A 25,749-nucleotide genomic window follows, 5' to 3' on the forward strand; every position below is an offset into this window, starting at 1 on the left:
TATTTTAAAATAAAATACCAAATACCCCAATTTTAAATGTATCAAAATAAACTACAAAATACAGCAGCCACAACATGTATCAAAATAAACTAGTGTATTTTTGTATTTTGAAAATACTACAAAATGCTTTTACAAGGGAGCATGAAATTTCTTTGCAAACCTTCCATCAGTTGGCCCATTTGATCGATTCCCTTCACCATTACACTGACTTGATTAAGTAAACAATGTTTGATAGCAACAGCTTTTCTCTGCCCGAGTCATGCAATAAATCTGACATATGCAACCAGTTAAAGGCACAATATGTAGGATTTTTAGATTAAAATATTCAAAAACCACTAAAACAATGTTATATTTTTTGTTGACTTGTGTACTTACATTATCCCAAATGTTTCCAAGAAATTCTAAATCCAGAAAAATAAGCAATTTTGACCAGAACACACACCTTTCCGTGTGTCGCCTATCAATGACATCATTACCCTCGATTTCCGGTTTTATTGTGTCGAAAAACCATGGAAACATCAAAGACGATTTATTACTGTATATTATGAGTTTTATTAGACAGGGAAGCAACTGTTTGGATACATTCATCGACAGAAAACTCATCATGTTATATCGTTTAACACATTAAAGGCCAGATTTACTAAACGGGGCAAATTAGCGCCTATAGGCAAACATAGCTTGGCAAACGATATGTTCGGATAAGGTCGTACTCTGGCATTTCAAAGAAATTAATAATCCTTCTACCACGCACTCTCTGTTCTCTGCAGTGTCTCCAGGGCCGGCTCTAGCCCTTTGGTTGCCCTAGGCGAGACTGAGTTTGCACTCCTTTGCAAGTTCTTCCTCTGGCAAATTAGGAAAGTTCACCAACACTCCAAACTTGTCCTCAACATCACCCAAGAGCTTGAAGTGTTCTTGCAGTGATGTAACTGACGCATCAACAGTGACATTGAAAAAGGAAATTTCCAATTTCTTTAGCGCATTTCCCTCTGGCTCATCAGGGGATTCATAAGAGAACTGTCTTTTGTTTTTTCTCAGTCTCTTCTGCTTTAGGACAGTGTCCACATTCATCTCCTCACAGAGATCTCTTGCAGATACCTGAGCAGAAGCGAACCCAGTGCTTCTGTAGCTGACCAGAGAGGCTTCAGTTGTCCTCAGGAGATTCAGAGCCAAATTCAGTTGCATAGACATGGACTGTAATGCTTTGCTGACATGATGAATTTTGGCCAACATGTCATACCACACAACGCTACAAATGGAGAAGTGGTATGACCCAACCTCTTCAGCCAAAGACTGTGCCTCAGTTTTAATCATAGAATCAGTGGCTTTCTCCCTGACCTCAAGAAGGGCATCCCTCACCTCCGCTGTCTGGAATCTCACAGCCTGTACACTGTTAATGCGACTTTCCCATCTTGTATCCGACCAGGATTTCACAGTTGTTTTGATGTGGTGCTTTAGGATGGTCCACCTTTGTGTGGAGGCAGAGAATAGTGTAAAAATTCTCTGTAGGTAGCCAAAATAGTTAATTGCATCTGTGGAGCTTTTTGCTGCATCAGCAACAACAAGATTTAATGTATGTGCTCCGCATGGGACAAATAAAGCCCGGGGGATTTTGTTTCAAAAGTCTGGCTTGGACGCCTTTTGACTTTCCCTTCATGTTGGCGCCGTTGTCGTAAGATTGTCCCCGGCAGTCTTCAAAGGGAAGGTTAAACTCTTCTAGTCTCTTCAGAATAAGGTTGGAGAGGCTTTCTCCCATGGATGATTCCACTTCAAGGAACCCCATGAAATGTTCTTTTACTGTAGGGGTGTCTGTGTCATCTACTGCAACCATTCTAACTATAACAGATAACTGTTCTTTGTGGCTGAGGTCTGGGGTGCAATCCAAAATAATTGAATACTATTTGGCTTGCTTTATCTCTTTTAACATATAGTGTACATTGCAATTTTTTCACCAATGCAATCAATTAGTTCATTTTGAGTATCTTTTGCTAAGTATGTTGTATGGCTGGCTCCTCTCTCCACATCAGCAACATGCTGTTTGAGGACAGGGTCAAACTTGGCCAAGAGCTCAACTTCCTTAAGGAAGTTTCCATTGTTTGGCTGGTATAGCCTGTCTGATTTCCCCCGCAGAGGAATATTTCGCTTGGCCAAAGACTGTATTAAGGCCACCAACCTGGTCAGGACTTCACGCCGCCTCCTCCTTTCAGCTTGAAGGAGTGCCATTTCCATTTGATCAATTGTCTGGCCCTTTTCAAGTCGAGTCTCCAATTCCTTCCATCTGGTCTAGGGCTGGGCGATATATCGCATGCGATTCTCACGCGCATTTCGTCAGTAAAGCCGGTTCCCTGATTACCGCTAAATCGCCATCACCTGCTTTCAAATGGAGTGCCTTTTAATAGACAGAGCCGTAGTTCACGGACAAGCCACGCAAAATCGCGTTCAGTATCGAAGTCGATTCATCTTCGATACTGAACCCGATTTTGCGTGGCTTGTCCGAATGCTCTGGACTGTGCTCGTGGCTTTTCAGGATCTCACTACAATTCTTCCAGTCATTTAGACCACTACTAATGAGGTTATAATTTTTCTGTGAAAAGAGCTTGCAGCAAAAGCAATACAGAGTATTTTTTTCCTTGAATATACAAGCCAGCTTCTCTTGATTTTCTCCCCATTTACTAATTTCCTATAGAAGTGGTTGTAGTGGCAGCTTCTCCCATCATCTCTTTTTGGAAATGTAAAGTCTGGACTGGTCTGGTACGGTCCTCTGCTAACTAACTCTGTCCTTACCTTACGGGCTGGCCAGTCAGCAGGATCTATAGGTGCTCCCTGGATATCAGGAATTGCAGAGGGTGAGGTGTCTGCAGGCGGCAGTGTAGTAGCAGAGCATGTTGTGTTTGTTGTTCCTTCACCTAAAGGCAAATGCATACATGCAAAATTTATGTTAATGCTTTAATAGGGGTACACAATGTCAAGCAAAAATGCAATAACAAATTAGTACTCTTCATTTTATCCATATCCATCAAATGTTCTTATTTTGTTTGTGCTGTTTTCTGAGATTCGTCAATGGTCTTATAAGTTATAATACAACAGATGGTAAATATATAAAAAATATACATAATTACTATGCTGTGCTTAAGCTATTCATTACTATACTATAGACCAGCATATAGAGTATAATAGACCAGTAGTGTTTGAGATTAATTAATGAGGAATGTCAATGTTTACTTGGAAACAAGTCACTGAAGTTTTAAATTGTGGTTGAATAAACGGTATTCAAGGGTCTTACTTGCTTCAGGCTGAGTATCCCTGGTCTCAGTGGTCTGTGTTTCACTGGGGCCTGGAATGCTAGATGTGGCCCCTTCACCTGCAACAGCCAGATCAGTGGTGTTAAATTAAATTAGTGAAAATTACTAAAACTGTGGATGAAATTAGATTCACAGGGATGGGATGTTATTGTGATTTCAATGTGTTGTCATTATCTTCTAGTACATATTGTCAGATGGTTGTAAGCTTGAACTAGTTATTCAATGGACTAACTTCCTTCAGGCTGCATGTCCCTGGTCTCAGTCGTCTGTCTTTCACTGGTGCCCTGAGTGCTTGATGTGGTCCTGGGTGTCCCTTCACCTTCACCTGTATACAAGCATATTGTATAGCCAGACAAGCAGTGAGTGAAATGATGAATGTGGTTGAACTTCTTTAAGAAAACAAGCTATTGTATTTTAATACATGCTAACCTTTTTCTGTTGTACTTTAAAGTATGGATGTGGCTTGAATAAATACTATTAAATAGACTCACTTGATGTGTGTCTCAAGGATACGCCCACAATAGGAGGATATCATGAATATTCGCGTAAGCGCCACCCAGTGGAACAGAATATTTCAGGAACCGAATATATTGTAACACCTGTTCACCACCCGCCACGCACGCAGTCATCACCTGTTTTTTTCACCCACTAATCTGTTTCACACTGCAGTACTGTAGGTGGCAGCAATGCACCTTTAAGTTGGATGCCAGCTGCATTGGCCGTGGCCGCCAAGTAAGGAGAAGAAGAAGTGGAAGAGTAGGAAGAAACCAACAGCAAAGACGTTAGATAGAAGAAGCATAGAAACAAACAAACAATATGCATAACGCGGCCGCGGGTAAAAAATGGAAAGAAAAGGGTGGGGCTTCTATATGAGTATTCAAGTTCATCTAGAATAATATGCTTTTAACACAACATCTAGTCAAAATCAGTGCTATTGCTATAATTTGGATGGTATAGTATCATGAGCCACAATTAAAGTCTTGTGACACTCATGCCAGCCGTTATTGTTGTTGTTGTCGAGTTTCCGCACGCCGATTGCTTTGGGCCGGGCCTAGTCAAAGTCCAGGGCCGTTTTTTAGTCCCAGTCCGTCCCTGCTAGGCAACCGCCTAGTTTGCCTATAGCAATCGCCGGCCCTGAGTGTCTCCTCCTAACAGCAACAATTGCAGCCATGTCACAAAATGGGTTCAGAGATGTTTTTTTAGGGCGTTAAATAAAGGTGTAAATACCAGTAAATTGACGTGCGCAAACATTAGTAAATCGCATTGTGTGATTCATTTAAATACTCTCCTCCCATAAATTTTGCATTTGAGAGGGAAACTCCTAAAAATGCATATGCAATAAGGTCAGCCGCAAACACAACTCAGTCCATGCGTTTTCAGCACTAATTTTATACTGTGCGTCTTTAGTAACACAGTTTTTTAACGCCAAAAGTGGGTTTGCGCTGGCACAAGCTGTTAGTAAATCTCGCCCTAAGTCTTTTTGTTTGAATCTTGTTTTCTTGATTTATTGCGAGTACCATGTTTTACCATGACTAATATTGATCTAGCGTACTGCAGTGTGCATCAAGTGTCTCATAGCAGCTGCTGAGCGAATGCACAGAGTAGCACTATACCAACTTTCAACACACAAATGTATCTAATATGATAAGCAGCGCTGCTTTACCCTACGTGCACATGACTGGAAGAAGCAGAAGCGGCAACTGTGGCATAATAAAAGATCCACTGCTGTCGAGCTGTGTGTCGCACTCGTCTCTCATTAGTAATTGCTCCAGTGGGCTTGTTACTGCTCTCAAAGCATTCGGTCCTGCTCTGCTTCATACTACAGTAACGTTAATAATCTCATCCATGAACATGATTTCTGCTCGAGTCTCGTCCCGATTCTTTTCCATCAGCTGTAGACGTGAAGACAATACATCCCATGATTCTGTGAAATCAAGGTGTCATCGAGCTTCTCCTTTGTTTTAGAGGCGAAAATTTACATATTGTGGCATCAAATATTCACATATCCCTGTGATCTCCCAGATGAAGGTTAGTTTTAAAGTAACCAACAGTATAATGTTTGCAAATGACTCATAATTGTATCCTAATTTAGTTACTTGGTGTTTGGTAACGAAGGGCCTACTTTGCATCAGCAACACTGACTCAATGACAACAACTCATTTATAAGAAGACAACTGACGGCACCTGTATTCATAGCAACTAGTTTTTAACCAATAAATCATTTGATTGTTAATCATAACTATAGGGGGTTGCTGCTCGGTAATGTTTTCAAGAACATTATATAAATTGGTATACTATTTAGCCTACCAAAATGAACACCAAAACTTAACATGAACTGTTAAAAATTATAGCAATTCATGTTAAAAATTGATGGAAAGCTGGCAGCCTGCACGTTTCTTGACCACCTTCTTCCGTTTGGATCAATTTTCTGTTCTGATCTCAACAAGTCTCTGCAAACTAGGCACCAATCAGAGGCCGCAATTTTATGATGTCATCATGTAGACTTCTTACAAAGTATTTTACAGTATTTTAAAAATACAAAAATACAAAACACTGAAGTATTTTGATACAAAATACAAAGCCATTTTCATCAACCCTATCAAATACAAATTACAAAATACTATTTTGTATTTGAAATACGTATTTGAAATACATGTATCATAAATACTGCCCATCCCTGGCTATAGCTAGCACTAGCAGATGATTTATTATGCAAATGTAATAGAAAAATACATTACATTAATCAAATATTCATTTTCATACATTCTTAAACAAAACCAATTGTTTAGTCAAAAATTCAAGAAGGTCCATATTCTAAAGCTCTAACTTTTACTCAGCCTTAAAATAACATAGTTCTTGTAATTGTTAACTATAGCCTATCATTTGTTACAATAAGGATACAATTACAGGTAAGACCATTTTTTCTTTCTTTAACGAGTTCGTTTGCCCATATAATCTTTAGGGAATTAGGTTAGCTAATTTGGCTTGCTATCCACTGAGGAGGGGCTCGATGAAGCAGCTTCGACTCGAACTCTGATACACCCCCCCAGTGAATAAATATAGGATATGTTTACATAGGGCAAGGTACCTGAGATGAAGGTGGAGTTTGAGGAGGTGGAGGGATGCTGGAACAGCTGAGACTGAAGAGAGGTAAGCAGCTGCTTATATACTCTGGCTGTTGATTGGAAGAATAGATGGGCTCGCTCCTCCCTAAATTACGTTTAGGAACTTCACTTCTTTTTATAGCATTTGTTATGAAAAATAGCAACACAGTTTAGAAACTATAGCCACAACATGCCACAGCTGTAATATAAATTTTAAGTGAAAAATCTATTCTAATAGATTATCTATTATAAATTCTACAACTAATCAAAATTTGCCACAATAAATACAATAGAACATGATTCTAGTAAATGTGGTCTTCATGAGTTTAAAAAGCTTGCAGGATGATGTTTTCCCCTCTTTTCATCAGTCATTTTAGTGGCTGTTTTAGATCATGTTAGACTTTCTCCATAGCGTTTTACTATTCTCAATAGAATCCAAAAGGGTTGCACATTTTATCATCAGCGTCGCATCGGAACGGCTCGTGCAAATATTAACACTTTTGGAGCTGGTGAACGCGCTTATGGTGATTTGCGCGCCACTCATGCAAAATTAAACAGTTGGGCTTCAGTCACAGTCATATTGCGCAGACAATTGATCTGTTCAGTTCGTAAAGCTTATGAAAGCTCTGAATGCGCAATGTACAATTAATTAATAGTCTGATGATTCTACGTTTCGGTGTGGGCAACATGGGATAAGTGCCGGTGCGTACTGCGTACCGGCCCACTTCGAGCACTGACTGTTACTACTAATAAAACCGATCTCTGGGGGAAAAACGAAAGAAATGTTGTTGTTGGTGATGTGCATGTAGACACTCATCATCGTTATTTGCGTTTTATTCAATTTGACGTGAAAAACAAATAATCCTACGAGTAATCTAGTGCGAGTAATGCAATGTGAATATTTGCTTCACTTTTGGTATGCACACACCATTAGCCAGGTTTCAAAGCACCAAATGCGAGTAAAAATCTTGAAACTATTACTCACCAGTTGCCCTGTATGCAACATGCGCCAATCATCTTCCCAAACTTGTAATGAGAATCGTTCATTATTACAGACCTCTCATCATATGAGCATCAGTATCTCATTAGGATGTGAAACTGATAAATAGCTCTGAACATTCAAGTACAGGAGAACATAGGAATTACTTGACTCAGATCAATATTTTGTCACAGATGAACATGCAAGACATGAGTGTGAGGATTATTTTCAGTGAATTCCTTAAAGCACTTGAGGTTCTTTTCCACTGAATAATTTTCACACTGAATACCTGTTACACAAGGGTTTAATAATGGTAGTTCCAATGAAGCTCCATTTCCAGAGTTATGTAATGCATGTTATGTAACTTTTCTTATGTTCTTGCACGAGCCTTGTAATATGACAGACATTTTATTGTGTTTTTGCTATTGTCAATAAAAGTTAAGCCATTATGACACAGAAAAACATTTACAGGAATTCCACATTTTCAAAACAAGAACTGAAAGAGGAAAACTGTGTAGGCCTACTTTCCAACCCAATCTCGTGAGAAAACATACATTTATAAGAATGTATAAATTCTTTTTTAATGAAGCAATACATTCTACCCCTTAGTGGGGTGTTAGATCTTAAGGCAGGAACACACCAAGCTGACGGTCGGCCGACTAAGTTTTCTCAGTGTGTTCCGTACCGTTGGCTGAGGTTGGCTCTCGTCGGGTTTATTTTGGCCGATTCGACATGTTGAATCGGCGTCGGAGCTCGTCAGGCCATCTGATCATTCTGATTGGCTGTTCAGCTACTGCCACCTGCTGGTATGGAAATGCATTTCATCTGACGCAGGCGCAGAACGGACGTGCTACTTGTCCATCGGCTGTCGAGCGTCGGTTTGGTGTGTCAGGGCAACTTTTGACCCAGACGCTGCCGACGTGAGCCAACCCCACAGTCTGCTTTCGTCGCCACTAGTTCGTCGGCGTCAGCTTGGTGTGTTTCTGCCTTTATGGAACCATGCAAATGAGATCGTATAAATTAATTTGCCAACAAGTAAAATAGTTACAAATACAAAGTTTTTTTTCCCACTTTTTACATAAATGCACTGTTCCTGTTAGTTTAAATAATAATTATTTTGATTAAAATTCAGTATTTAGTATTTTGTCAATATAAAATAATTTGTGAACATACTTGTAAATTATGTAAATGATGATGGTTATAATAAAGATCCAATAGAGTTCTCATTATACTGTTTACACTTAAAAATAAATGTTCTTTATTGGCATTGATGGTTCCATGAAGAACCTTTAACATCTGTGGAACATTTCCATTGTAGAAAAGCTTCCTTATAGTGGAAAAAGCTTATTTAGATTATTAAAATATTCTTCACACTAAGTAAAAAAATTGTTCTTTTAAGAAATGTTCACTGAAAGGTTCTTGGTGGGACTTAAAATGGTTCTTCTAAACTCTTGGAAATAAAGTTTCTTTATTGGCATTGATGGTTCCATGAAGAACCTTTAACATCCATGGAATCTTTCCATTCCACAAAAGGTTCTTTATAGTGGAAAAGGGTTCTTTAGATCAGGGGTTCCCAAACACATTCCTGGAGGCCCCCAACACTGCATGATTCCATGTCTCCTTAATCAAACACACCTGATTCAGATCATCAGCTCATTAGTAGAGACGATTTACAATTTACTAATTTATTCCCTCGATTTACTAAAACGTGCGCATAATTTACTATTCTTTGAAATAGTAAATCGTGTGCACGATTCAGCCTACTATTTTTTTTTTCCTGCATGTCATGTCCGGGGCTCCGTAGATACAAAATATGCAGTGTTGGGGGGCCTCCAGGAACGTAGTTGGGAATCACTGCTTTAGATTATTAAAATGTTCTTTATACAAAAACAAAATTCTTTTCAGAAGTTTCGTTTAAGAACTGTTCACTGAAAGGATCTTTGGGGAACCCAAAATGGTTAAATCACTGTGGAAAACCCCTCTTGGTTGGAGCTATTATTTTTAAGTTTATGGCATCACAGCAAAAACTCATTTTTGGAACCTTTACTTTTAAGAGTTTAAGGACATTGCAGTGTCTACATACTTTTGGTTGTGTATTCTATATACTGTATGTTCATCATGCAGCATGTAGCTCTAATAAAAGTTTAGACAATGTTGAACTGGCAGACAGACGCCTTTTCACCACGGCAGTCCTCGTCAAACCACTTCCCGTTGGCCGTGCTGGACAGGATGGCACAGTTCTGGCTACGGCCTCCGTCAGGCTGATGGGTGATCTCTGATTCCCAGTTCTTAAAGCGTATTGGTGAGCCTGTCTGGTCAGTCCACTCGCCCTCCTTCAATATGTCATTTACACCCAACCAGATGTGCCCTTCTGGCCCAATGGTCTGCCGGACGTATTCGTACAGCTGGTCATTCTCATCGCCAGAAAGAGGGCTGCTGAGTGTTCCACCTTTTGCAATGCAGTCATCGTTTGCCAAGTGAAAGGTCTTCTTCATCGTGTCTGCAAGAAAACATTTGCCTGGGATCTTGATGCCTTTCAGGCAAACTGAAGAGAGAAGGAAAGAACTGCTTTAGGATCAAATAAAAGTCAGATTTGTTCTTCCAGGTCATTACATGGTTGTCCTGTTATGCCCTGTGACTAACACACAACAGACAACACTGAATTCCACACACCTCATACTCATATCTCATATACAAGAGTGAGTTTTCCAGGCACAAGTACATCAACAACAAAATCCTGCAGTTGTGCTTAAGCGTATTGAATGCACACTTGTACTTCAAATCATAGAAGTATATATATAAAAACTGTACTTGCAGATAGTATAATATTATTGAAATAAAAGTCAACTTAAGTGTATTTAAAGAGAGTACATGTTCATGACTGTTTCTTAACACGTATGTACTTTTTAACAAGTGCACTTTGTAATAAAGTAAAAGGCATTTATTTAGTCATTTTATATCATTATGTTTTAATAATCTTTATCATGGCATAAAATGTCAATGAGTCAATTAGCAAATGTGTAATTATATATAAAGTTTCAATAGAAATAACATTAAAGTATATGCTATTTTATCATAAATGCTTGTCATAATATTTAGCAGTTCACTTTAACCTTATTTCATAGATTATGAAGGTAATTATGAAATTACATATAAATGTACTTAAGTCCTACTTAAGTGGGTCAAAAAAGCACTCTAAAGTTTAACTAATCACATTTAATATACATATAAACTATAATACATTTTTATTTAATTTCAATTAACATGCAATTGAGTGTTCGAAAACATTACATTCAATTCACACTTAAGTATTTTTTAAAGGAATTTTTTTTCCAAATTATTTCAAAAGCACATTATTATTTGTAAACTATAAGATAGCCAATTTAGTCACAAGAAGTATTAAACAAGTATACTACTAGTACATTCATTTTAGTATACTTACTACTAAATTATGCTTGGAAAAGATACTTGAACTTAATTTTTCTTAATAAAATCAACCTGAAGTGTACAGTACTTCATATTGTTGTATCTGGGTGTCAATCATTTAACCAATGTAAAGTTTAAAATACCCTGCTGCTACAAAAACCTTTATTTTTAAAACATACCACAAATATTTCATTATACATTACACAAATACTTTACTAGTGCCCAATTTTTTTCATGATAAAACATGGACTTTTATAGTTTTGATTGATTTATTATTATTACTAAAATATACAAATAATACTAAAAATGAGTGTAACTGACCAGTACATATTGCTTGCTATTAACAGAATTCTCCATAAATTGTAAAAAAAAAAAAAAAATCTCCATAAAATCAGTACCTGTTTGTAGAGCTTGTTGTTCCTTCAACAGATTCAGATCTTGCACAATCTGATCAATCTGTTTCTTCAGCTCCTCAATAGCAGCACTGTTCAAATCTTTTTTTTTTTTTATACCAGCACAAGGACAGAATTTACACATTATAAACAAACAATGCCAGTTTAAATTCATTATATGCAATGTTTATTTTTTAGACATACTAAAATTCAAAAATTTGCTAATTTTGTAAAATATTAATTTTGTAAAATCTAATGTTAAACGTTTTTGCAAACTACCTATTGCATAAAAACACAAAAAGAACAAATGTGAGTACAGAAATGGTCTGTGCGGTGTAGAAATCTTGTAGTTTAGAAGTGCTAATTAAGTATTATTAAGTCTTAATAATAAAGCATTTTCTGTTTACCTTTTTTTCCATTCTTTCTCTTTGTAGAGCTCTGCTCCGGGCTGGACCGCACCACACAAACGACACAAATAAGAAGCTTGATGGCTTTAAAATCCATATTGCTCACTGTACATGTAGCTAGAAGCCTTTGAGACAGCAAGCACACTGATCTGCTCGACTAAAGGGAAGCTGCCCACCACAAGCTGCGTAACAGCATGATGAACAGATGATTTTAATTTAACAGTGTGTTGAACAGATCAACAAGCCTTTTTTTCTGGCACTGCCTGGCTACATTATTGCAGTACTACACTGCAAGTTATTTCACATTATTATCGTTAGTTATTATTATAATTATAGTAGAAGTACTATTATCTTGTATTGCACTGCATCATTTACTACTCAGTGTATCAGTGGCTTTTTGTTACAGTTGTTAATCATCAATAGTAATGTGCATTCTTTGTATTTATTATCATTTACTCTGTCCTATAATTTGAAAACTAAGTAAACATTTTCATTAGTGGAGGATAATGAATATGATTTAGTGTCTATCCAAAGCATTTTTTATAAACATTTTTTACATTAGTTTGTGAGATTACATCAGTGCTATAACCTCACTGGGTGGAGTGTCATCTGTCCATTCTCCACACTCACAGTCACAGACACTTGGCAAGCATAAAATATGAAATACATGAAAAACATGATGGGTGGATTATGGGTGTTAAGTAGAAGCACATGCGGCAGTTATAACCAGTCTTGGGGAAAGTTACAGTACTTTTAAAAGTAATGCATTACAATATTGTGTTACACCCTAAAAAAGTAACTAATTACGTTGTTTTTATGGACATTACCTTTGTGTTACTAAAGTTCTATTTTTGGCAAATGTAAAGGCCCTTTCACACCAAAAGTGAAATGAATAATTCTCAGACTGAAGGAAATGCAGATTCAAGTCTGTACAATAGAGGATGCAGCTCAAACAAACCTTTCAGCTGTGCTGCCATTCTGGACCGCAAGAGAAGAAAGTTGAGCACTGTATCCGAAATTGCATAATTCTCTACTATATAGTAGGTGAAAAACAGTATGTGACAAAAGCAATATGTCTGAATTCACAGTATTCTTAAAAAAGTAGGCAAAAAGTACCCGGATGACCCACTTCTTCTGGCGAGATTCTGAAGTGTTCATACGATGGACACTTTACTATCCCATGAGGCCACGGGAAAGGATTTGTCAAGTCATGTCAAGTCACCTTTATTTATATAGCGCTTTTTACAATGCAGATTGTGTCAAAGCAGCTTTACAGTGATAACTGGTATATAATTTGGCTGCACAGCAGCTCTTAAAGAATAGTGTCAATGCAGGTAGATCAGAAGCACTGTTGAATAAATGTCAAGAATACTGTTGAATATCAAATGTCAAGTGTCCCCAACTAAGCAAGCCAAAGGCGACAGCGGCAAGGAACCCAAACTCCAACAGGTGACATCAGGTGGCAAACAGGTGGCAAATAGGTGTTAAATGTGAATTTCTGAATCACATTTTTTTTTTTTTTACATTTTTGAGAATACAATACACAAAGCACACACACACACCCATCTTAGTTAATATAATTTTGAATGTTAAAGTTTTTTAATTTGACAATTGAAAATTTCACTACACCTGCTCTAAATTCATGATTAATATTGCATTGCATAATGTGTTCACAAACTGACAATCACAAGTGAATCACATTCATATATTTAATATGGACTACATATTTTTGTTTGCAATTTCAAGTAGGCTATATTTACATACAACTAACCTGACAGTCGAGTCTTTGTCGCATTTGTCAATCATCCCCACTTGCTATTTGGGGAAATGAGCCCAGCGCTCAGATTGGTCGAACTCTTTCTTTTGCTGGATTTGAGTAGCTACTATGCGTGCACAGAGGAGTCACCAGGTTTTTACGTAGTATAGAGTGATAAATCGTACCAGCGTGCTTTGAGGTCAAAATGCGTACCCGCTACGCAAAATGCGTACATGTTGGCAGGTATGCATACTACACAAACTCGTGCTATATAGAACATACTTTTTTAGTGGTTTTGAAGTAATTCAGCTTATTCAAAATAAGTACCTACTCGAGAGAGTACCATCACTACCATCTATAAATACTTTATGGAATAAATAACATGTATACATTCACTTACCCTCTGAGTCTTTCAGGTAAAACTACTAACAATCATGTTCACACAGCGCACACACAACTCCTCTGCACCAATTTCTCTCAACATGGTGACTGGAGAGCTGTCAGTCAATAAAAGGAAAAAAATAACCTGCGTTTTGAAAAAGTAACTATTTTGTTGTAAATTTAAAAGTAATGTGTTACTTTACGAGTAACTTGAAAAAAAAAAGATCTAATTACGTAATTCACGTTTCTTGTAATGCGTTACCTCCAACACTACTACCCCTTTTCCACCAAGGCAGTTTGAGTGCTGGTTCGGAGCCAGAGCCTAGTTTCAAATCAGTTCTTTGTCTTTCGACACACAAAGCACCAGCTCCGAACCAGGAAAAGTGGTTCGTAAGTAGCACCAAAACATTGCTGGGCTAGAAGTAAGAACCGCTTGCGTCAGGGGCTAGGGGCAGGGTTACCGTGACCAATAAGAAACTTGTGACCGCCATTTTTGAAATAGCAGCTAATCGAGCCAATAGCAGCTCAATTGTAATCTCCGTCTATATACAAATTACGGCGAGCCGTGTTTGGATGCTGATGTAGGTTCGCAAAGCCATGAGCATCAACAGTACCATGAGCATCCGCGATTGTTGATAGAAGGCTTTTTCGAGATGCTTCGGAGCAGCGCGGACCGATTCGGCGGGTGCCACGGATCCGCTGGAGCGTTTGTAGAGCATACAACTCCTTATGCTTTTGGATCGCGGAGTTTTGATGTCATGCGCCGATCTCTATGCGAGAAGCCGATGCATCTCGAACAAGCTTGGTGTGTTTGTGTTTGGCGCTGCAGCGCTAGCTTTGCTGTGAAATATGAGACGTATACAGTGACGTAAGACCTGTCTCTGTGCTGGCTCTCAAGCCCGTGGAAAGGCAAACCGGTTCTTAGAAGGCTCGTCAGTTGAACCAACTCCGAACTGGCACTAGCACTAGCTCTGAACTAGCACCCGGTTCGTGCTGGTGGAAAGGGGGTACCAATGAACTTTGTTTGATTTTAGTAAACTAAACTTAATTTACTTGTGTTTATCCAATTGATTTGTCCAATGTATTTGAATAGACAAGTTATCTCAACTTTTAGAAGTAAAACAGTAAGCAAAAAATGCAAAATGAGTTGATATTTTTTTAGTAGCCAGTGGACTTGGCTCAAGTGGAATGACCTGTGCTTGGCCCCAAGTAAAGCATTGTAAATTACTCGGGAACTCCCACCTGTCAACCTTTCAGCCAGCTGCAGACTTCATCAACAGGGTGAATTTCGGAAGCGTAGGACACAAGCTGACGACTGATCATCCTGCAGTGGGCCACTCTTTTGGAGGGTATATAGTGTTGAAAGGCTGAAACACCCAATGATGCAAGGGCATACTACTGATGATGTGTCCCATGCCCAATTGACCCCAAATGGTACCCTGACCAATATTTACCTCCCACACAATTTGGAGAATCCACACCAGTTGATTGTCTACCACTCCTAACAATAGGGTAAATCTCAAAAAAGTGCTCACCGCCTATTGGCACAAGAGACAGCTTCTAACATCTTGTCCTGTGTTTTTTTTATTCTGATCTTCTGGACAAGTCCATTGACTGCTGTGAAAGGGCAGCTGACAACATGGGAAAGTCTGTGTGGTGGCTTGAGGAGACATCTGGCCGGAGGGAACCGACTCCATTGGGGCTGTCAGGGTCTAGCTACCCAAGGCAGCAGTCCTCAACACTAGTTAAGTTAGTTGGAGACACCTGCTAAATGCTACAAAAAGTTAACGAAAGAAAATACCCCCAAAGCTTACAAGAGTGGGGGTGCAAGATTGCTCACTGATTGATAACGCGGTTACAGGCCCAAATACAGAAACAACTACGGACAATGAGAGTGTCAACATGGAAGTCCCAAACTGGCCAGGGAACACATCAGGAAGGATGGGGTGGGTGGGAACAAACCCGGACAAAATGTTGATGGCTGTGTTAAGACCCTAAGATATTTTGTCTGTTTTCATCTGTCATTGTCTGTGTATACTCTCTCTCTATCTCTCTCTGTGTGTGTATAGACATGTTTGTGCTCCAGGTGGGAGTTGTCTCCATTAACCGTTTAAACACACTGATTGGTCCAGCCAAGCACCTGACCTGTACTTAAGGACCGCCCCAAACACTCAGCCTCTGCCTCGTTGACTTTGCGCTTACGCCATCGTTCTTCGCCTTCTTTGACTTTTGCTATTGTTCGTTTCGTCATTGTTTGATTGAGAGTGTCGTGCCAGAGAGATTGTGAGTGTTTAGTGAGATTATGAGTGTTTGTTTATCGTTATGTCTGATTCCCCGGTTTATTTGATCTTTGCCTCTTTGACTACGACTTAAATTCCAAATCTGATTTGATTTGAACCTGACAGAACCAGGCAAAAAGGTCATGGTTGACCAGGGTGGTGCTGGCTCAGGGGAACCATAGCAATCAGTAAATACAGAGGGTGAGATGGGAGGGATTGGAACTTGACTGGAGGCACCTTTAGATACAGGGACCGGCCTAACTGGTCTGAACTTCCAACTGGGCTTGATGACAGAGGCAGAATCAGGAGCAATGACTGAACTGGAAGGAAAGATGAATGTCTTGGAAACAGGTCCAGAAAAAGACTCTGGGGTGCCCTTTAACGTAGCAGGATCAGGCTTAGACAAAACAAACAAAATTGTCCTCAGGGGCTGGAGCCGAAACTGGATAGTATACAGGAGCTGGAGCCGACACTGAACTGTGCTCAGGGGCTGCTCTTTCTAGATCTAGAACGGGCTCTGCGACTGCTCCCTCTGGAGCTGGAGTGGGCTTAAAAACTACATCTTTCTCTGGAGCAGGCTTGGGAAAGGTACTCTCTGCAGCGATCTCAGGAACAACTTCCTCCGAAGCAGGCTCGGGAACTGCTCTCACCGGAGTGGGCTCTGGGACTGCTCTCTCTAAAGTGGGCTCTGGAATTCTACTTCCAGGAATTTTAAATGATGGACATGGAAATGTGGACACAACAGGACTGACAGGAATCTTTACTGTGGACATGACAAGATTTGCAAGACATTCAGAAAAGGCCTCTGCGGCAATGACAACAGGCAGCTTGGGAATGTCCTCCTTGGCCATAACAGCAGGCACTGACCAACAAGAAAAGGCCTCTGTGAACATGACTAGCAGAGACTTTCTCTGAGGGCACAACATGACTAGCAAGTGGCTTTGAAAATAATTTCACTTGACTTGATACCTCAGGATACAGGCTAATGAATATTATGGAATTATCCTTCAGGATTTAACAAATATTGATTTATCTTTAGAGCAGAAAAGAATGAGAAATAGATCAAGATTTTTTAAATATATATTTTATTATTTGCTTTGAAAAGTATAAATAAAAGTAAGAAACATAAATGTTCATATAGTTTATACATATACAAAACTGTCAGACACAATGTTAATATCGGGTCATTATTAATTTTACACAAAGAACAAACTAAACCTCTGAAATGAATAACCATTGATTGCTGTCCAGCTAATTAGAAAGTCTTGTTATGTAACCAATTCATCAGGCACACAGCAGATCTTACATTCAAACACTGGCACCAGAACGCAATCTCACCAGCATGTAGATTTGTTTAATAAGGCGCAATGTGTGTCAAGTCATGAAAACACTGTCACGCACCGGATGGCTGGTCAGCGCCATGCATAGATTCAAACACAGATTCTTTATAATATTCTCATAGCAAAATCACTGGTGTAAAGCTATTTTTAGAGAGAATTGAAGTTTAGTGACATAAGGCATTTTAACAGTTAAAAGAATGGTAAGTGCACGCATGTTACAGGACAACTAATCAACCCTTAGGATTGGAACTACAACACCCCATGGTGATATGAAAGTAATATAATATGCTGTAGATCAGTGGCTCTCAGCTGGTTCTGCTGGATTTTACAGTAGACAGCAAGTGGCAAACACAGTGCCAAAACCGTTTATCATGCAAAAGTAAACAAAATGTTTAAAATCAAATACTAAAATGGATTAATATTATCATGAAATGCACAGCCCCAACAATATGCCAAATTATTAATATGACATATGCAAAACTGGCAACATCAAAGTCTGTACCAGGGTTGACAAGCCTGCAGTTTTCCTGTGGAATTGGGCTACTTTTAAATTATGATGTTTATAATTACTATCATGTAGTGATTTTAAAGTTGTGTATAAAGCATAACAGCGACTGCAAAAAATATATAAGAAATATATAGAAAATATATGTTTTAGGCTACTTTTGATTGACCATTGGGCTAGTTATGTGTCGCAGACCTGGCAACCCTGGTCTGTAAACATCAGTGGAGATGCAGCTTAATTTCACATACTGTGTAAGATCTATCTATCTATCTATCTATCTATCTATCTATCTATCTATCTATCTATCTATCTATCTATCTATCTATCTATCATTGTTTAGCATTTATTTGAACAGGCCTGCAACTCATTTTTGGGTTGTCACCCATCATTTGAGAACCGCTGATTTAGATCATACAATACTGGGATAAACTGATGTTTACCATGGGATGATAACAACTTTACAAACCCACACCTCTCTCTGACAGGAGTCACGCTGCATTAATACATTAGGACTATCCACCTTATTTTAATGTAAGATTTATAACTTGAATATGCAAGGCTTCCGGTTCAAGTCACTTTCAGTTATTTTAGCCGAACAAAAACAGTCCGTTATGCAGCTTGATGTTGCAAATTGGTATTTGTTGTCATATTATTTTAATGTTCTATCGTAATTATAAGCGCAAGTTTTACCATTTACTGCACTTTTTTATTCTTCTCATTTCCCTATAGCAGCTACTTGCGTGTTGAAAAATAAGGTGGATACTGACATTTACATTGAGACAAGCCCTAAAATCCAGATCTGGATTTGTCCTCCAATCACTAAACACACACGCAGAAAACCTGCAAACACACAAACACAGAATACTGCAAACTGTGAGGTAAAACATGCAAAATACAGTCCGACACATCAGTACAGAAGAACTGAAGTCAAACACATCGTGCATTGATCAGCTAACAGTGAGAAGGTAAAATCTGAGGATCACAGTGAATATAATCCCTCTGTTTTCAAGGAAACAAAGATGCTTCTTCAATATGCATGAGAAGACTGAAGTAACTTTCCTCTCTCTAGGTGGGACAGAGCACTGTGAACGAGAAATCATGTTCAAGTTTTGGTATATATTAATCATCATGAACAGATCAATGCTAGCATATTTGATAAATAGGAAACCAAAGTAGAATTTATGATGAATCTTCATGCTGCATTTATTCCATACAATGACACTTTATAATGACTTTCTGTCAGGATCCAAAAATAATCAAAAACACTATAAACGTATCATAAAAGTAGACCATATAACGTGCACACTATAATTCAAGCGCTCTTCTGAAGCCTTACAACAGCATTTGCTGTTGAATTTGAATATATTGTAAACTGTAACTTATTCCTGTGATCAAAGTTGAATTTTCAGCATCATTACTCCAGTCTTCAGTGTCACATGATCCTTCAGAAATCATTCCAATATGCTGATTTGATGCTCAACTATTATAAATTATTATTGGTGCTCAATTATAAATAATAGTTTTTATCATTGTTGAAAACAGTTGTGCGGTTTCATTTTTTTCTGGATTGTTTTTCCAGGATTCTTTGACAAACAGAAGGTTCAAAAGAACAGCATTTATTTGAAACTGAAATTTTTTGTAACATTATAAATTATTTAATGCAGTCTTGCTGAATAAACATTAATTTACTGAATTAAAAAAAAAAAAAATAAATCTAATCACAAACTTTTTAATGGCAGTGTATCACAGGTTACACAAAAATTACGAAGCAGCACAACTGATTTCAACATTTATAATAATCAGAAATGTTTCTTGAGCAGCAAATCAGCATATTAGAATGATTTCTGAAGGATCATGTGACACTGACGACTGGAATAATAATGCTGAAAATTCAGCTTTTATCACAGCTATAAATTAAATTTTTTAAAGATATTACAATAGAAAACAGTTAAATAAAATTGTAATAATATTTCCGAATATTCCTGTTCCCTTTTATAGGAAACTTGCACTGCTTCGTAAGTTTACGACACTGTCTGTGTTACTCTGTCATATTTGGTGTTGTTTGTCACTTTATATCTACCTATCTATCTATCTATCTAGTGGTTAGTGTGCCGACATATGGCGCAAATGCGTTCACGGCAACCCGAGTTCGATTCCCGTCTCGAGCTCCTTTGCCGATCCTGCCCCCCTCTCTCCACCCAATGCTTTCCTGTCTGCTCTCTACTGTCCTCTTTGAATAAAGGCACAAAAAGCCCATAAATATAACTAAAAAAAAATAAAAAATTAAATATTGATTGCCAGCTGAGAGGCAGGACGTTTGTCCTTAAAGAAAATTGGATGAATGTTTTCTGCCTCCCAAAATGCAACCTCCATGTCGCGGCCTACCATTTTTTCACCTCAGAGTGGAGATTGTGGAAGAAACCATACTCATCATATGTGTATGGGCCTCATGTTTTGAAATATTTGAATATCCTGGGGCTTGAAGAGTATGTTATGGGGCAATGCCTAAGGTGGAGTAGACGCCTGCGAGCAACCTTTCCCGATTCAGCATCGTCCCTCAAGGCCCCGACCCTTCCCTCCAAGCCACTAAAAACAACTTCGGCTTTGGTTGGGAAGGTTTATATGGCAGCAGGTCAGGCCAGTGCATGCTTGCATATTATGGGCATTTTGCAGGCATACCAACCTGCTTAAAGACCTTCAACGAGCGGGAGGAGCCAGTTTCAGAGGCAGTTCAAAAACTGCAACAAGCCACTGATTTGTCTCTTCGGGCTACCAAGGAGCAATTGGTCATACTATGGCAGTGTTGGTAGCTGCAGAAAGACACTTAAGGCTGAATCTCTCTAACATCAAAGAGAGAGACAAGTCCTTCCTGTTGGATGCCCCTCTGTCTCCTCATGGCCTTTTCAGCAACGCCGTCAACTCGGTTGTTGAGAGATTTCAGGAGGCTAAAAAGCAAGCGGCGACGTTCCAGCAGGTTCTCCCTCATCGACTGAAGGCCACCCCGGCCGCACACCAGCTCTTCACACAGGGTACAACAAAAGCAGAGCGTTGCTTCTCGAGCTCCCCCAAAGAAAGAATTGGGGTGGGAAAAACACTCGAAGCCTCAACCTGGCAAAGAATGTAGTCTTTGCCAGGAAGGCTTCAGCTAAGAGGTCCTGACACCAATGTATCCGGGTATCCGCTTCAGGGCACAGAGCTGACTACTCTAAGGACATCTACATCATGCGGTCAAAAAGCTAAAATTCAAGATGTTAACTTTAAAGCAAATCATGACTCAAATCAGATCCGAAGACTGGTTTGTCACGATAGACCTCAAAGATATGTACTTCCATATATTCATCCTTCAACATTACAGGAAGCTCCGAAGCAGACCAGTATGGGGTTCTTCCTTTTGGCCTAGCACTGTCACCTCATTTGCATCTCAGGAAATGACACACTGTCCGCTGTGGTTCTCCTTAATGCATTCAACTCCACTGGGGTTGGATGCCATGGTGCAGACATGGCATCAGCGGTAGAGTGGCCATCTGTTGTTAGTGGCTCCTCTTTGGCCAACTCAAGTTTGGTTCTCGAGTTGTACCAAACTCGAGTTTGGTTCTCGGACCTGATTTCCCTCCTCAACGACTCCCCTTGGGAGAGTCTTTCTTCTTTTTATTGTTTATTGTGTGTTGTGTATGTATGATTGTGTATTATTGCAGCTTTGATTCCATAACAAATTTTCTGAAAAAGGACAATAAAGTATACTCTAACTCTAACTCTATTCCAATCAGGAAGGACCTTCTATCTCAGGTGGGGGGCTCAATACTGAAGTTGTTGAGACCATTCTCCACTCCATGAGGAAACTTAATGCTTTCAAATGGAGTTTGTTCTCTTCATGGTGCAAGATTCATCATTTAGACCCAGATAACTGCCTGGTTGGTACAGTATTGGTAGTTTCTGCAAGAACGTTTCTCTGCAGGGTTATCCCCTTTTACGGTAAAAGTGTGTGTGGTGGCCATAGCTACTTACCACACTCCTTTGGGTGGTGGATCTTTGCGGAGGTACCATTAATATCCTCCATGGCACTTTGAGGCTCAGGCCTGCAGCTCACACAAGCATGGGATTTGGCCTTAGTACTGGAGGGCCTTTCGGCTGCTCCTTTTGAGCCTATCAAGGAGGATTCAGAAAAGTTTCTGACCTTGAAGGCATTATTTCTGTTGGCCATTACATATCTCAAAAGAATTGGAGATTCAGAAGCCCTTTCGGTTTCCCTTTCGTGTTTGGAGTTTGCACCTGGCATGGTGAAGGCTTTTCTTCACCCTAGGCCGGGTTATGTTCCTAAGATCCCCACTAATGTGGCCAGATCTATAGTATTGCTGGCCTACTATCCTCCACCCCTTCGTACATCAGACTAGAAGAAATTAAATCTGCTTTGCCCAGTGAGGGCACTTGTTGCTTACGTTCACAGAGCTGCTATGTGGCTTAAGTCTGATTATTTCTTTGTATGTTCTGGGTCACCCAGAAAGGGGTACCCAGCACCGAAGCAGAGAATGAGCAAGTAGGTAGTTGAGGCTATCTCTCTTTGCTTATGAATTGGCCGGTCAGCCTTCTCCTTTGGCTGTTTGGACTCATTCTACAAGGAGTATAGCGGCTTTAAAAGCCTTGCTTTCTGGGGCTTCTCTTCATGATGTATGCGCTGCGTCGCCCCGCCATACTTCTGGCATGCATGTGATCAACATGCTTCAGCCTATCAGAAGCTGACATGGTTTGGTTCAGGGGTGCTTTATACCTTTCTGGTCGTGACATCACCCACCTATGATGTTCCATCACACCACTGGACTGATTCAAGACACAATTACGCAGAGGCTTTCCCATAGTGTCGTAAACTTACGACGCAGCGTCATAACAGTCATAACCAGGTTACAGTCATAACCGAGGCATTTTACTGTATTTTTGATGTGGACTTAGTGAGCAGAACAGGCTTCTTTGACTGGTTGTGTATGTTTTAATGATAAAGTCATGCAGATTTGAAACCACATGAAAACCACAGTGAGTAAATAATGACAGAATTGTCAATTTTGGATGAAACTATCCTCTAATTCCTTCTCTTAGATATGTGTCAGGCCAATAAAAGGAGTGAATAAAGTGAAGCCCACACAGGGGATCTACTGCATGTATGACCATTACCAGGTAAGTTTAGAGGGAGGCTGCAGTGTAATACTCTGTTGCTATCTGTTGCTATGGTAATGGCGGGTAGACACATTATAAAGCAAACACAGACACACTATGATCTAAATGCTCATTACCTATTAACTAAACCTTTTACAAACCTCACAGACCAGCACTAGAACAAATCCTGCAAGAACAGAGAGATCATGAAGGAGGAGGACGAAAAAATGATAATGGAAGATGAAGGAACTGAGATCTTAATAGAATGTATGCAAGCGGTGTAGAGTTTGTGAAGATTATCATGATGAACAAAACGTGAGGATCATAAACTGTTGATGGTCATAGAGCTTATATTTTCTGCAATAATCCAAAAGTCAATGGAAATATCCTATTGCTTTTTTTTTTTTTGAGGGAACCAGTGTACTTAAGTGTACTGCAGTGCACTGTCCTTAAATTGTACGCATTTCTGTCGAGTGTTGTTACCTTTGAGGATGTAGTCTGTGAGGAGGCTTGGGACTTTATCACTGTCATCTCTCATGGCTTCTAAAACTGTAGAAAAACGAATGTTAACAATGATATGTCAAGATTTATATACTATTGTCAACTTGTAGCAGAAAAAGCAGGGCATTTGTTTGAAATTAAAGCACTTGGTCTCACTTTTGGTAAAAATCTGAAGGTCTTGGACTGATGGTGGCCCGTCTTTCCTCTCGTACGGGATGACTGTTGTTACATACTGAATAAAAGATAAGCACAGATGGGAGGGGTTTAACATGCCACTGCATGATGGGATGGATCTCAAAACAGTGTGTGTTCACTTACTATCTGCACAGTATTGGGGAAACTACTTTTAACTTTTTAAAATGTCAGTATTTATGTAGCACAACATCAATCTCTATAAGGGTGAACACATTACTTGTATGGATACATCTCACTAAATACAACTAATTTAGGGACAGTTTACACTAGACTGTTTTCAACTAAAAACAGACAACTTTTTATGTGTTTTGGCCGTTCATTTGCACAACAACAGCGTTTTGGTGGCCAGAAAAAACGCGAAATTGTGAAAACAGTGATGCCATGTACATGAGTATTATGTGTTCAGTCTATAGCCGTGTGTGTTTCTTTACAAAGTGACATCGCCAACTACTGGCCTGGCAGCAGGATACAGCATTTTTAGTTGTTTTTGCGGATCCATGTGAAAAGGGATCATTTCAACAATGTTGCCATCTGTACACTAAAAATTTGAATGAAAAAAACTTTTCATTTTTAGTACATCGTCATGTAAATGTGCCCTTAAACAACTCAGATAAAGCACATAACAAGTTAAGCACCAACAACAACTCCAAGATTGTTAGTCAAATCCTTCTGACCTACAATAATTTCCTAAAAAGTTCCTTTGAGATTTTAAAGTTAATATTTAAAAAATGTAACAATACATTTGCATGTTGACGGTTCTCTGAAGACAGTTAATGGCCACATGACATGCATGTAAACAAATAACATATTTAAAGGTGCCCTAGATTCAAAAATTGAATTTACCTCGGCATAGTTGAATAACAAGAGTTCAGTACATGGAAAAGACATACAGTGAGTCTCAAACCCCATTGTTTCCTCCTTCTTATATAAATCTCATTTGTTTAAACGACCTCCGAAGAACAGGCGAATCTCAACATAACACCGACTGTTACGTAACAGTCGGGATCATTAATATGTACGCCCCCAATATTTGCATATGCCAGCTCATGATTGAGGCATTACACAAGGGCAGCCAGTATTAAAGTCTGGATCTGTGCACAGCCGAATCATCAGACTAGGTAAGCAATAACAACAGCGAAAAATGGCAGATGGAGCAATAATAACTGACATAATCCATGATAGCATGATATTTTTACTGATATTTGTAAATTGTCTTTCTAAATGTTTCGTTAGCATGTTGCTAATGTACTGTTAAATGTGGTTAAAGTTACCATCGTTTCTTACTGTATTCACGGAGACAAGAGCCGTCGCTATTTTCATTTTTTAAACACTTGCAGTCTGTATAATTCATAAACACAACTTCATTCTTTATAAATCTCTCCAACAGTGTAGCATTAGCCGTTAGCCACGGAGGACAGCCTCAAATTCACTCAGAATAAAACGTTAACATCCAAATAAATACTTTACTCACATAATTCGAAGCATGCATACAGCATGCATGATGAACATCTTGTAAAGATCCATTTGAGGGTTATATTAGCTGTGTGAACTTTGTAAATGCGCTGTAATATAGTCGACAGCTGGTGTGGCAGGGAGCACGCGATTTAAGGGGGCGGCGCCGAGTGTAAATCAGTGCATTGTTAATGATGCCCCAAAATAGGCAGTTAAAAAATTGAATTAAAAAAAATCTATGGGGTATTTTGAGCTGAAACTTCACAGACACATTCAGGAGACACCTTAGACTTATATTACATCTTGTGAAAAAGCATTCTTGGGCACCTTTAATCTTTTCACAGACCGCTTTTCTGCAGTTATTAACATTGTAAATATAGCTTTTCTATAACTATACAAGTTTATATATACGACAGAAAACTGGTTAACGCTGCTGTGTGAGTTTTTATAATACAACGGCTGATGCAGTGACTGCAAATTTGACATCTTTCTCTCTTCTGACTATCGGAATCAAGCTCTCGATATTTTTTTCCACTTTTGGAAAGTAAAAGAAACTCTATTGTGGATTTTTTTCTTTTGCTATTGGAT

At 39.0% G+C, this 25,749-nt stretch overlaps 2 protein-coding genes across 4 annotated transcripts in view; both read right to left on the reverse strand.

The window, feature by feature from the left end:
- Positions 1-2,478: 2,478 nt before the first annotated feature.
- Positions 2,479-25,749, reverse strand: part of fez2a (fasciculation and elongation protein zeta 2a) — a 31,178-nt gene continuing 7,907 nt past the window's right edge. Inside the window, exons 7-11 of one of the 3 annotated variants that reach the window (XM_048153025.1) lie at positions 23,671-23,746; positions 23,497-23,562; positions 3,532-3,624; positions 3,281-3,358; positions 2,479-2,903 (exon numbers count right to left, since the gene is read on the reverse strand). In XM_048153025.1, the coding sequence (XP_048008982.1) occupies positions 2,551-2,903; positions 3,281-3,358; positions 3,532-3,624; positions 23,497-23,562; positions 23,671-23,746 (666 nt within the window). In that variant the 3' untranslated portion in view covers positions 2,479-2,550. Of the gene's footprint in view, positions 2,904-3,280; positions 3,359-3,531; positions 3,625-18,429; positions 18,951-23,496; positions 23,563-23,670; positions 23,747-25,749 lie in introns of those variants that run through there. The other 2 variants (XM_048153026.1, XM_048153027.1) reach the window with 2 other exon arrangements.
- clec3ba (C-type lectin domain family 3, member Ba) lies at positions 9,086-12,587 on the reverse strand. Its single transcript, XM_048153028.1, has 3 exons — positions 11,608-12,587; positions 11,207-11,302; positions 9,086-9,927 (listed from the first exon to the last, which is right to left on the reverse strand). Exons 1-3 carry the CDS (start codon positions 11,702-11,704, stop codon positions 9,527-9,529), a joined length of 594 nt encoding a protein of 197 aa, XP_048008985.1. The 5' UTR covers positions 11,705-12,587; the 3' UTR covers positions 9,086-9,526.

Source organism: Megalobrama amblycephala, linkage group LG13 (genome assembly GCF_018812025.1).
Source record: "Megalobrama amblycephala isolate DHTTF-2021 linkage group LG13, ASM1881202v1, whole genome shotgun sequence".
NCBI classification, from domain to species: Eukaryota; Metazoa; Chordata; class Actinopteri; order Cypriniformes; family Xenocyprididae; genus Megalobrama; species Megalobrama amblycephala.

Bases quoted from the DNA above. Each gene is read 5' to 3' on its own strand.
- clec3ba (XM_048153028.1), bottom strand. From the start codon at position 11,704: ATGGATTTTAAAGCCATCAAGCTTCTTATTTGTGTCGTTTGTGTGGTG. The intron at 11,303-11,607 runs GTAAACAGAAAA...AAAAAAAAAAAG, and splicing joins GAGAAAGAATGGAAAAAAAG to ATTTGAACAGTGCTGCTATT. The intron at 9,928-11,206 runs GTACTGATTTTA...TTCTCTCTTCAG, and splicing joins ACAACAAGCTCTACAAACAG to TTTGCCTGAAAGGCATCAAG.